Here is a 13,691-nt window from a genome sequence, read left to right on the forward strand (position 1 = left end):
CATTTAAAGCAGCTTCCAAAATTTCTAAAATGTTTTCTAACAATATTTAACATTATTTATAACAGCATGTATCAAAGTGTTTTCCCTCTCTTTTTATGTTCACAATAAGCCTACAGTACATTTAAAGGTCCCATAATTAGCCCGTAATTTCTTTTTAAGATTGAATTAAGTTAACACATGTCTCAGAGCTCCTCCAATGTGTGTCTCTTAATACTCCAGCTGAAATACTCTCAACTAATGCATTTTTATATGGCTTAGTTTGTATCTGTTACACTCCTCCAGACCTGGCTCAAAAACAAGCCAGAGTTGTTGTAGGGTGGGGGGCAGAGTACCCTTCTTATATGAGGTCATATTAAGGGGCAAATCTAATTGGCTTGTTCCAACCCTGGTAAATACGTTTATGTTTATGCACGCAAATTGTAGACGCATCTGAATGTTAAAAAATTACTGAAAATAAATTTTGCATAATGAGTTTCCTTTATATATATATATATATATATATATATATATATATATATATATATATATATATATAACTGCTATTAACAGTTTACCAATTCCTCTATTGATGACTATGACTTATTTATACATACTGTATATATTTGTTTTTTTATACATACATAACATCTTTTTATATTTTATATTGAGTTATACAATGTAATTTTGTGAAATATTGATATTAATAACTATATGATCAGAAATTAATCCAGAATTCTAACTAATTTGGGGTATATATTTTTTTAATAATGATAAAAATTGTAATAAAGTAACTAAATAAAATTTTTTGCAAACTGTGCAGGTTCTTGATTTACTGTGTTCTTCTGACATGCAGTAACCTTGAATGTGTGATGAGCGCTTAGGAAGACGAGTGATCCTCTCTTGTGGTTTTAAGACTACAGCTACTAAAGAAAAAAAAGTTAAGAAAGCAGGAAAGCATGCACAAATCTGTTCAAATGGAAGAATCGGTTTTTGTCTGATTCTTTCCAGCATTGTTAAGAAATTTAATGAACAATCAATATTCATACAAATTTCATCTCTCATAAATTTCATACTGATTTCCCTGATTTCCTTTTGATTCTGTAAAACTGCTTTGCGATAATAACTGTTGTTAAAAGTGCACTTTTTGAATCAATATATAAAATTTATTGATTGATTGAAAGATTTCATCCTTATTTGTCCTGTACTGTACAGTTTGTGCTCTTAAACGGTGTCTTTTCGGTGGGGTTCAGACATCAGATATGAACAGGGGAATTCTGTCCAGATACAGTACATGATGAAATGAGTGTGTTTGTGTCTTTCAGTTTTTCTCGTACCCATGTCTGTGAGCTTGTTCACGTATGTGTTTTCATGCTATGTGTAATATCCTTACTCCTTATTTCTGAAGTAATGTTAATGAAGACTTTTCTCAGGACGAGAGAGATGATTGAGAATTCCAAATGTGTTGAAGAATCCTTAACATTCTGGAAAGTCAAAGGCCACATTCTCACACACATGCACACATTTTGTCTGTTGTTTTATAAAGTCGTCAGCTTAACAGGTCTGCGCATGTGCTTTTCCGTTTTTACACACCTTCATACCGATTACACAGGAAACCGAAGCCACAATGATATGTGGTTTGCCTCCAGTGTGGCACTTTCCTTTCACAGTAACTTGGTGGATATAAAAATATGAATCTGGTTTAGGCGCACTATATAAAAACATGTCTAGATCTGCAAGGTGATAAATAAATGTTCTAATCTACTGACTGGATGATTCATAGTAGTGAATATATCCTCAAGCCATGAAATACCGTAACCATGTATTTAAATATGCTGTTCATATTAGGGTTATGAATAGGTATTAATTAACCATTTAGTGTTGATTACTGTTGTATCTACTGTATGATTTCTAAATACTTTTCTGAATATATATCACATGTAAATCTACTGTACATGTATACTGTAGTGCATCGTTTTAATGAAATCCCATAAACAGTGCATACTGTACAAGATGTATATTATAAGATACATTATAGTAGATGTAAGTGCATATAGCTTAAACCATGCCAACATACAGTGGAGTTAAAAATTCTCAGTCCAATTATATATAGGGAAATAAATATATATTTATATATATAAAATATATTTATATATATAAAATATATTTATATATATATATATATATATTAAATATTTTTATATATTATTATTTATTTATATTTTATAAAAATATTAATAAATAATAATAATAATAATAAATAACAAAAAATGAAAAAAATATCTATATATAAACTGAAAGGTTAATAAACTATTTACATGAAAATGTGTGATTATTAACAATGTTGACATCTTTCGCAACAAAAATAACATTGAAGCACTGGTTTTAACAACATGCTGATGGTTTTCGTTTAAAAATCTTGGATTGTCATATTTTATACAAACTTGCAAGCTCAGCTGTATGATACTACACTGTAATGTGGTCAGGGGTAGCAGGAGTTGGGGTCAAAGCAGAATAATAGAACTCAGTTTAAGAGTAACTCCCTTTATTTCTTTATACAATTCCAAAGCACTTATCCCAGAGTTTCACTAGTGCTTGGATACCATCACAAAGGAAAATTTTCCGGGAGCCTGTGTCACATCTGGAACGCTGGCCTCCCAGGAACTTCTTTAATTCCCCAAACATGTGAAAATGGCTTTGAGCAAGGTCAAGACTGTACTTTGGTATTTATTTGGTGAATGATTGTGTGTACAGTTCCCACAGACATGTGTCTCTTTGGCAATTTTCAAGAATCAGGCGTTCCATAACCTGCAGTGGGCCCCGAGCCACCTCCAATAGGATTCATTCATGGACATCATACTGCATCGAAGAGTCTCATCACCATACTGTGTGCTTCTCGAAATGTCTGCATGTTGAGTTAGGACAATAAATCTATCCTGTTATACAAGCGGCACATCGGCTACTTTAAAATATATCCAAGTTTTATTTCTATAGTGTTGTCCTTTGAGAGAATATACTAAAATGTTTGCTGAAATTAGAGGGGTGTACTCACTTTTGTGAGTGGGTGTAAGTGGAACGATTCGAACATAAAGTCGAATCTTAAGCACAAAATAACTGACGTACCACTGAATTTATTATATAAAGATATTATTAAGGTAGCAGCCAGTATTCCATGTGATCCTGAAATCCAAGTGATCCAGGTGTTACAGTGTTACAGAACCACAGCACATTGTATGATATACAACAGCTCACAATGGCACCACCTACTGTACTGCTAAGTCTAAAGCTTTTTATTTCATCCTAAAGTCAAACCCTTTTTTTGTTGTTTTTCAGACCCGAGTTTGCAGGTTGAACTTTGATCAAAAGTGTTAGACCTAAAATGGAGTCGGGTTCGTGTAGAATGAATCTCGTCCTCTTCATCTCACTACTGTGTATCCCAGCCTGCTATGGGGTTCCAGCAGGTAAGATGTTACTAGCCAGGTTGTTCGGACAAAGGTAGGACAAGTACACAATTTAAGGTCATAATTATCTAAAAATGTCATTTTGCTGATCTCTTACTGATATTTATGGATTTCCGGGCCTGTCCAAAAGTATTGGATCAACCAGGCAGATTATTTCTGTTAAATATGGGATGAGTTTTTATTATTTTCATTTAGATGTTTTATTACATTATGTTGTATTAAACAAATGATATAAATCATACCATATTTTGTGTCAGACCACTTAAATATTAGACGAGCAAAAGTATTGGAATAGTTTAATCAATTAAACAACTATAATTAGTTGGTTTTCCATTTGGTGTTTGTTTTTTGGGGGGTTTCTCATTTCCTCCTCGTCAGGAAGTGAAATGCTGCTGACCTTGGGAAATGTCTGGTGATTGACTTAGCCAGTCTGTTTTGGGTCAGCTTCATTTCTCCTGTTTAAACAGGACATGTTTGTGTTTTGTAAATATACTGTAGTAACTCCTGTAAAATACGAAACAATATTTTTGTAGACTTTGAAATGCACTTTGCTCATACCTTCATAAGTTAAAGATTAAAGATTAGTACGATGGCTTAGTGGTTAGCATTGTCGCCTTGCACCTCCAGGGTCTGGGTTTGATTCCCACCTCGGTACCCCACAAGGTGCTCTGGATTTCTCCCACAGTCCGAAGACATGCAGATTAGGTCAACTGCCGTTCCCGAATGGCCCACTCTGTGTGTGTGTGTGTGTGCCCTGAGATGAATTGGCACTCTTTTCAGGGTGTATGCCGCTTTGTGCCCTAAGTCTCTTAGGATAGGGTCCAGACCCCCTGTGACCCTGTACACAGGATAAAAAGGTACAGACGATGAGGTCATAAGTTGTGGATTATTAGCAGATCCTTTCTTTTCCTTTTGCGTTTTGATTGCAACCTGGATGAGTTCACGTCTTGTGGTGCGAATGCTATATTTTTGATCTCAAGTCTTCTTCAAGCATTGGATTGTGATATAGTACTTCCCCCCTGCCATGTCGATGGATGTTGCTGGTGATGTCACAGCTGACATCACAATGATTCTGTTGTCAATTGTTGCAGTTTTCATATATATATATATATATATATATATATGAAAACTGCAACAATTGCAGTTTATATATGAAAACTGCAACTAAAGACATTTGGTTTTAAGGATAGATCAGAATATATATATATTCTGATCTATCCTTAAAACCAAATGTCTTTAGTGTATAGCATAAACAAAAGAATTACATTTTGTGTTCCAATACTTTTGAAGAGGAGTGGTTCTATGTCTTTTAATAGTTACTGATTGCCAGAAATGTTTTTACAAAACGCTTTAAATGTGCATATCTGATACAAAACATGTTCAAGTCAAACTGGGACTGATCAAATTTCTTGTGAATGAAGGCATAGAACTGATTGACATTTGCACAGTACGGTCATGGGGCTCTTAGGTAAAGTAGTTTTTAAAGAAACCCGTACGTCCATGAATGACGATCACGGACAGTCAGCAAATAGAACAGCTGATCCTAAAAAATTGACGCATTACTTGTCACCAACTTGCAGAAGAGACGCATCTGACATCTGAAAGAGGAGGCCACCATTTTGGACACGAAGCCGGCAGTCCAATCGTGGCTCTGGCGTACTTAGAAAACCTTCTACCTTCGTGGTATCCAAGCACTAGTGAATCACTAGTGTATTATAGTGGATTATACGGTGAAATAAAGATTTTACTCTTATAATTGTCTTCTGTTACTCTGCACAATCAAAAGTCCCAGTTTGGCTTGAACGCCCCTCATGCATGTAGAGGTATTTTTTGATAAATAGATAACTTTTGATAAATAGATAAATATATTTCATGAACTAATTTCATTCATGGCATTTCAGCGCCACTGTTCCTAAGAAGATCTGAAGCTAGCCAGATGTTGCTGCATCGCTATCGGCGTGCCAACTCATTCATGGAGGAGCTGAGACTAGGAAATCTGGAGAGGGAGTGTGTGGAGGAGAAATGCTCGTACGAGGAGGCCAAGGAGATCTTTCCAGGGCCTGAGCAATTGGTGGGCTAAGCTTATATAATCAACCCTGCTGATAGCTTGGCATGGGAGGCTCACAGCTTGACCCCTTCAGCCTGTGTTTTTGCAGCTGCTAGCTAGCCAGACCAAGCAAAGGAATTTTCCAGGCCATGTCTTGTGTAGCATAACACCACTGAAACTAAAGGAATTGAGTAAAATATGTTAAATGTTTTTAAATTAGTTTGGCTTTTTTTTTTCAGGAGGAGTTCTGGAAGAAGTACGTAGGTACTGTAGTACATTACCTGTTAGGAAAAGTTCATAAAATGAGATCTACATGTGTCGGCTTTGAATTGGACTGGCTCTGTTATCATTTCTGCAGAAGTGGACCACTGTCAACCTGAAACATGTGCCAACGGGTCCACTTGTGTCAGTCAGGGGAACACTTATATCTGTATATGTCCACCTAAATTCCAGGGACGACATTGCGACAAAGGTAACACAGTACAAACAAATCACGTCTGTACTGACTGCCAGGTACTTTACATCAAAACTCATAACAGTGTCGTCGGTGACCCGACAGAAACGCTTCCGCAGACTTTTTACGACTGTCTGTATAAGAACGGAGGGTGTGATCACTTCTGCACAGAGACAGAAGATTCAGTCCATCCGTGTCACTGTGCTACTGGTTACAAATTGGCGCCTGATAACAGATCCTGTGTGTCGCAAGGTGGGTTTTGGTGTCATTGAAATGAGGATATATGAGGATATGGTGTGTAAATCCTCTATATCATCTGACCCAATAGCAATAACAGTTTTAAAGTAACCATATTATTAATTTTTTCCTTAGTACCCTTTCCATGTGGAAAACCGGTGGTACAATTTGGGCCTAGGATTGTTAAAGGACAAGTGTGCCCTAAAGGACAGTGTCCTTGGCAGGTAAGTGGTTTGATTTTGGATACTCAAAAGAAAAAAGTTTGAATAGTCTTGAAATTTTAAAGGAAGGTTTTTGTCACGGCAGCACAGTGGTGTAGTTGTTAGCACTGTCGCCTTGCACCTCCAGGGTCCGGGTTCGATTCCCGGCCAGGTTTGATTCATGTCTCTGTGTGCATGGGTTTGCATGTTCTCCCCGTGCTTGGTGGGTTTCCTCCTACAGGTTAGGCTAATTGACGTTTCCAAATTGCCTATAGTGTGTGTGTGTGTGTGCCCTGCGATGGATTGGCACCCTGTCCAGGGTGTGTACCCTGCCTTGTGTCCTAAGCCTAAGGTCCCCACGACCCTGAATACAGAATAAAGCGGTATAGAAGATGAGTGAGTGTAATTTTGTTGCCTGGGTCCAGGTTCTACTGCCTGGGGTCTGTGTGTGCATGAAGTTTGCATGTTCTCCCTATGCTTGGTGGGTTTCCTCCGGGTACTCTGGTTTCCTCCCACAGTCCAAAGACATGCAGATTGGGCTAATTGGCGTTCCAAATTGTCCAGTGTGTGAATAAGAAAGTAAGTGTATGTGTACTGTATGCGTGGTGCCTGGTAATGGATTGGCACCCCTCATGCCCCTGTGACCCTGTATACAGGATAGAGCAGTATAGACGATGAGTGAATGAGTGTGTGAGTAAAAAAGTCCAAGTGCTCTATAAAAAGTTAAAGTACATCCTTTGGGTATTTCCATTCTCTGCTCTTTTATGTATTTAAGGCATTACTTATGTATGCTGGTGCGTATAAGTGTGGAGGAGTTATTCTAAACAATGAGTGGATCCTAACAGGAGCTCACTGCGTCTGGCAGTTAGACTCATCCCAACTACAAGTGACAGTAGGTAAGAATTTTCAAGAATATTAATAAACTACTCCTTCATAGATTTAGTTCGCTCTCTTTACATAGTAGAACATAGTACACTATATGGGGAAAAAAAAGTATTTGGTCAAACCTGCAATTGTACAGACATGGTACCCAAATACATACACTTCAATATGGAGTTGGTCCTTCTTTCGCAGCCAATGTATAACAGCTTACACTCTTAATGGAAGTCTGTCCACAAGATTTTGGAGTGTTTCTGTGGGAATTCGTGTCCATTCATTCTGTAAAGCATTTATAAGGTCAAGCGCTGATGTTGGACGAGAAGGTCCGGCTTGCAATCTCCCAAAGGTGCTCGATGGGGTTGAGATCAGGGCTCTGTGTTAGGGCCAGTCAAGTTTTTCCACAATGAACTCATCAAACCATGTCTTTATAGTGTTTGCTTTGTGCATGGGGACACAGTCATGTTGGAATAGAAAAGGGTCTTCCCCAAACTGTTACCACAAAGTTGGAAGATGAGCATTGTCCATGATGTCTTGGTATGCTGAAGCATTAAGACTGGAGATAAAGGGTCTAATTGAAACACTTGATTCAACACTTACCAAGCTTGGCCAAATACAGTACTTTTGTCCATATAGTGTATATCAGAGACTAACATTAACATCTTAATATTTCCTTCAGGTGAACACAACCTTGCTGTAATAGAGGACACGGAGCAGATTAGAAGTGTGTCCAAAGTATTAATCCATCCTCTCTATAACCACACGATCACTGATGCTGACATTGCACTTCTACGCCTGCACGAGAACATAACACTAGGCAAATACGTCATACCCATTTGCCTTCCTTCTGCACGAGGCACGTTTTTCCGCACACTAAGCACGGTGCGCAACTCTGTTGTGAGCGGCTGGGGCCGGCTCTCTCAGCACGGACCTCAGCCCGATGTGCTCCAGCGACTACAAGTACCCCGGGTGCCACTCGAGGAGTGCCGGGCGCACTCGGGTCTGAACCTGACCAACAACATGCTGTGTGCTGGCTTTAAGGAAGGAAAACGTGATTCCTGTCAAGGGGACAGTGGAGGGCCACTGGTCACCCAGTACAACAAAATATGGTTTTTGACTGGTATAGTGAGCTGGGGGAAAGGCTGTGCCCGCGCAGACATGTACGGCGTCTATACTCGTGTAGCAGTGTTTGTGGAGTGGATCATGAACACAATGGCTACAGAATAATTTGGGGGAAACTAGTGTATTAAAAGCAACATCTTAAAAAATTAATTTGGTGATATAAAAATGAATGAGGATTGTACTGATAATTATCTTCAATGTAAAACATTGTACTTTCATATATATATATATATATATATATATATGAAGAATTGTAAATTCCATTTGTACAATCACTAATAAAATAAATGTAGCTATTAGATACTTCACGCTTTTATATCGGACTTGTATTAGTGTTTACCTTGTGGTTAGCTTGATCAATTCTGCTTTTGAGCTTTAAAGTTTTACTCCTGGAGGCAGGCTTTTATGCTCTCATGTGGACAGTCTCCAGACTTTGGACTCTTCAGCCGTAGAGAGACGAAAAGTCTTACAGAACGTCAGCTACTATCCAAAATGCGACTCATATTTCTACTCTGTCTGGTCATGAGCTTATGTTGCTGCCACTTTGCTTCAGGTAAAAATGATCAAACTACAACACACAGACAGATTAGACAAATTGATTGAAACATACGGTATGTATCCAGAGTTACGGTAAGTGAGGTCCTCGTATCCGTGTATGCATGAAGGTTACCGTGCTCGCGGTTATTTACTTTATATACACAAATATGCGAGTGTATTGTACATGGGCCCTTTCACGTTGTAGTGTTTATAAGGAGGAAGGTGGCTCACGGAGTCCTGACTCGTATAAAGCGGGCAAACTCTGGTTGGTTTGAGGAATTGAAGGTGGGCGATCTGGAGAGAGAGTGCATAGAGGAGACATGCTCTTATGAGGAGGCCAGGGAGGTGTTTGAACACACAGAAGCAACGGTCAGTATTTTAAACACACATGCAAATGACGTAGCAGGATGTAGTGGTTGTTTTAATGATTTTGAGTATTTCGTTTGAAACCCAGTGAAATTCTTGTCATTTTGTGATCCTTAGAATATTATAAAGCTCAGACATTATTTGAAATTTCTAATTTATTGTAAAAAAAAATAAAATCCAATAATTTAGCCATCAGTCATTTATACTCATGGATTGGATACATATTTATACTCATGGATTGTGCCGTATAGAGTACCATATCCGCTTTACAATACAAAATATGATACATGATGAACTGAATTTTCGTTCGTTTTAACCAACTACCCAAAGGGTTGTTTTCAGTTGTTTCGATGACCAAATGAATAATAATAAAAAGCTCTTTTTTTTTAAGAGTCCTACATTTTCATTCTCATATTCCGGTAATGGTAAAATTTACCCTTTATAAAAGTAATGATAACTTTTGTCCTATCCGAAAACCCAAATACAGTTTGATGTCTGAAGCCTCCCTGTTAACACACAATGGAAAGGCTTCCATATAAGCACATATCTTTTGAGTTTTAAGGGTTAAATCTTACGTGATAAAATAATGAACAATCCTATCATGGTTTGTCTCCTGTCTTTTAACCCAATTGTTAGTGCACAACTGTAATCAGGCTGTACAAAGTGAAGGTTAATGCTAAATGCTTCGATCAGCTGGAATTTACTTGTTCAATATTTACTTTTTTTTCACTATAGAATGAATTCTGGAACAACTACAATGGTAACGGTAAGGAACATTTCAAGAATGAAAATTCCATAACTTTCAAATAAATGCTTTTTATGAATTGAGTTTGAATAGATTTTTTTTTGCTCTTTTTTTTTTTTTTTTAGTTAAAAACCTCTGTCTCACAAACCCATGTGAGAACAATGGCACCTGCACACAGATGAAAGAATCATATGCATGCCTGTGTAAAGCAGGTTTTTACGGGCGAAACTGTGAGCATGGTAAAATCAACTTTTTCTTACTTACTCTATCAGGTACTCTGCAAAAGTCTTGAGCATCTAGTCAAGTCAAGTCAAGTCAAATTTTATTTATAGAGCACAGGTTTAACACAATAGTAGTTGATTCAAAGTGCTTTACAATAGAAATCCAAAGTGCTTTACAATAGAAATCTAAATGAATCTAAATGAATCTATTAAATCTAATTAAATTATGCAGATTAAATTAAAGAAATGGAAGCAAATTTTTCACTTGCACCTAAAGGTGCAATTAAAAAATTGGTTGTTTACAGCAACCTTATTTCCCCTCTCGTCTGTTCCAACCACTCAGCATTCACCATCACCACTATATTAATCACCGGCCTGATAATCTGCCATCATCTGCACCTGTTTCTCACTGGTTCATGCCCTAAGTTAAAAGGCACTATTGCTTGAATAATTCATAGGACGCTAAGTGGCTTAACAAGCAAAACACATCCCTCTAAAACTGCTCAGGTACAGGGATTGGACTGAAAATGGGAGCCAAAAATGAAAGAAAAATCCTTCAGGAGGATGAAAAACTGTTGGTCAAGAATACACTAAAATATATGAAAAAGTCTGGTTCTTTGGATGCAAATTCTAAATAAATGATGAGTGGGTCAATACTTTTGCACAGTACTGTATTTCACATTAACCTGTTTTCACTATATTATTCCACAGTGAGGTTGCAGGTTTTGCAGTTTAAAAGATGATACTCATATCAATTTGCATTTAAAAATGAAACCACTGAGCCTTTTTTAAAAGCTTTTGATTTTGCTTGTTTTTTTTCCCCAGTGATTAAACTTATTCCTGACTCTTGCCTCGATAAAAATGGGGGGTGTGAACATTTTTGTGAGGAGGAAAAAGGGAGACGCAACTGTTCCTGTGCAGACGGGTATTTCCTTGGCCCAGATGATCAAAGCTGTCTGACCCATGGTAAGAAAACCAAAAATTTGTACGCGGGTAATGTTTGAAGTTTTACTTTGTAGCTTTTTGACCGTGCTTATTTATCACTTTTCTTTAGAGACATTTCCTTGTGGTAAAGTGCCACTTCTCAATACCAGCCTCAGTAGCAAAAATGGAGACCCTGACCAAAGGGCTCGAATAGTAGGAGGGGCAGAATGTCCTAGAGGACACTGTCCATGGCAGGTAAGTTAAAGCTTGTTTATACAGTAAATAATATTCATGTACCATATGTGTACAGTATATATGTGTAATTTCTGCAAACGCACCAGACAAGTGTTCTACACCAGACAAGTGTAGTGCATCCAAACCCATGGTCGTTGTTTTCCTTGGACATACAGTACAGTAACTCTAACTGTGAAAGCAAAAGTACCAAATAGCTTGTACTACTTTTTTCCTCTGCTCCTATGTTCTGCCATGTTTCCTGAGCATGGAAAGTAAGTTATTACAGTAGGTCTGGTGGCTCTGACATGTAAGTGGTCTTATCAGTGCTTGCATGGTAAGGGTCCAACTTCCTTTTAGGGGCAAGAGTACAAATCAATACAAAGTTATTCTGACCGATCACCATTATACTACTATGAAACTATACCTATTCTGTTCACAGTGGTCTTTTTGAGAGCAAGAGTATAAAAATCATACTATATAGCCTTCGTTGTCTAGATCTCAACCTACCTGAAGAACTTTTAGACACCACCATCATCATAACACCCACCGAGAAATATTATTTTAAAAGAATAACCACCTCCATCCATCCATCCATCCATCTATTCAAGTTGACATTGCTAAGGGATGGCTAGCTACAAAGACCTATGACTTATGACCTGTGACTGTACCAGTGGCCACTGTTATAGGGAAAGCTACAGTGCTGTGCAAAAGTCTTAGGCACCCTGTGTTTTTTTTAGTACAGACGTTCTAATAGATTACAACAAACGTAAGTCACAGTTGATCCTGTTCACACCTGTACTTGTTAAGTTGTGATTGGATTCCCCAAGACAGAGATTCATACCAGTGGCCACTGTTATAGAAGAAGATATGTGCAATAGTCTTAGGCACCCTGTGTTTTTTTAGAACAAACTTACTTTTGGATTTTATCATTTTGGCCCAACAGCGGCAGCTTGGTGGTGGTAGGTTATGGAATCTTCCAATTAGTAGTCCAATATTTTTACCACTAAACTACCCCAAAACCTATGTTGTGATTGGATTTCCCAAGACATATTCCAATACCATGAGCTACAGTAACTGTACCCATACATGTTTCATGTGTCTATTTCTATATTCATTATCATCGCCTGTACCGCTCTATTCTGTATACATTGTCGCAGAGGGACTGATCCCAATCCCAGGAGACTTAAGGCACAAGGTGGGGTACACCCAATGTACCAATAGGTGCCAATCCATTGCAGAACACATACAACACCTCGCAATTTGGGATTGCCAATTAGCCTAATCTGCATGTCCTTGGACTGTGAGAGATAACCGCAGTACCTGGAAGAAACAAATTAAGCGTGGGGAGAATATGCGAACTCCATGCAAATAGACAGGGATCGAACCCGGAACTTGGAGGTGCAACCACTTTGCTACTGAGCCGCCATTATTTCAATATTGTGATCATTAATTCAATTATTCTGTGATTTTAAGTTACCGCTAATCCTAGGCATGAACATGAACGTTGAAAGCTATCTGAAGGGGTTTCAAATCCATTATTGTTAATTGTTCCTCATTCATGAGCAGAACGAGACAATTTAATGTCATACTGATACAAAATAAAAATTCCTCATTAGGTCCTGCTGATGCATGGTACAAAGGGGTTCTGTGGTGGTGTGATCTATAAGCCTACATGGATCCTCACAGCCTCTCATTGTTTAGAAAAGACTGAATTGAAGCATCTCAAGATAGTGGCAGGTAAGTTTTGGGTTTAGAGTTAATAGCATGCAGTTTTAGTCAAGGCACCGATTTACACCTTTTTTCATCCAGGTGAACATGACCTTGATTTCAACGAAGGTTCGGAACAAACTATCGAAGTGGAGCAGATTCTTATGCACCCCAATTACATCTCAGCCACAGCAGATAATGACATCGCCCTCCTCCGTCTCCGCCGTCCTATTGTCTACAGTACATATGCCGTACCCGTGTGCCTCCCTCGCAAGATAATGGCAGAACGAGAGCTGTGGAGGGTCCGCTACCACACTGTGAGCGGATGGGGACGACGCTCTGAGAGTGGTCCTACATCACGAATTCTCCGGAGGCTCAAAGTGCCACGTATACATACCCAGGACTGTGTTAGGGAAAGCAATGTTGCGTTAACGTTGAACATGTTCTGTGCTGGCTATTTAGAGGGCAAGGAGGACTCATGCAAAGGGGACAGTGGTGGACCACTTGTCACCTCTTTTGGCAACACCACATTTCTCCTGGGCATTGTGAGCTGGGGCAAAGGGTGTGCCCGTCCTGGTCACTAT

The 13,691-nt window shown here is 38.4% G+C and overlaps 1 protein-coding gene across 1 annotated transcript; it reads left to right on the forward strand.

Moving 5' to 3' along the window:
- The first annotated feature begins 3,355 nt into the window (after positions 1–3,355).
- Positions 3,356–8,577, forward strand: LOC128506457 (coagulation factor VII-like). The gene is made up of 8 exons (XM_053476900.1): positions 3,356–3,437; positions 5,339–5,508; positions 5,724–5,748; positions 5,843–5,956; positions 6,044–6,190; positions 6,311–6,399; positions 7,151–7,271; positions 7,931–8,577. The coding sequence occupies exons 1-8, from the start codon at positions 3,356–3,358 to the stop codon at positions 8,476–8,478; spliced, it is 1,296 nt and encodes a 431-aa protein (XP_053332875.1). The 3' UTR covers positions 8,479–8,577.
- Positions 8,578–13,691: the final 5,114 nt, after the last annotated feature.

This window comes from Clarias gariepinus, chromosome 18 (assembly GCF_024256425.1).
Source record: "Clarias gariepinus isolate MV-2021 ecotype Netherlands chromosome 18, CGAR_prim_01v2, whole genome shotgun sequence".
Classification (NCBI taxonomy): domain Eukaryota; kingdom Metazoa; phylum Chordata; class Actinopteri; order Siluriformes; family Clariidae; genus Clarias; species Clarias gariepinus.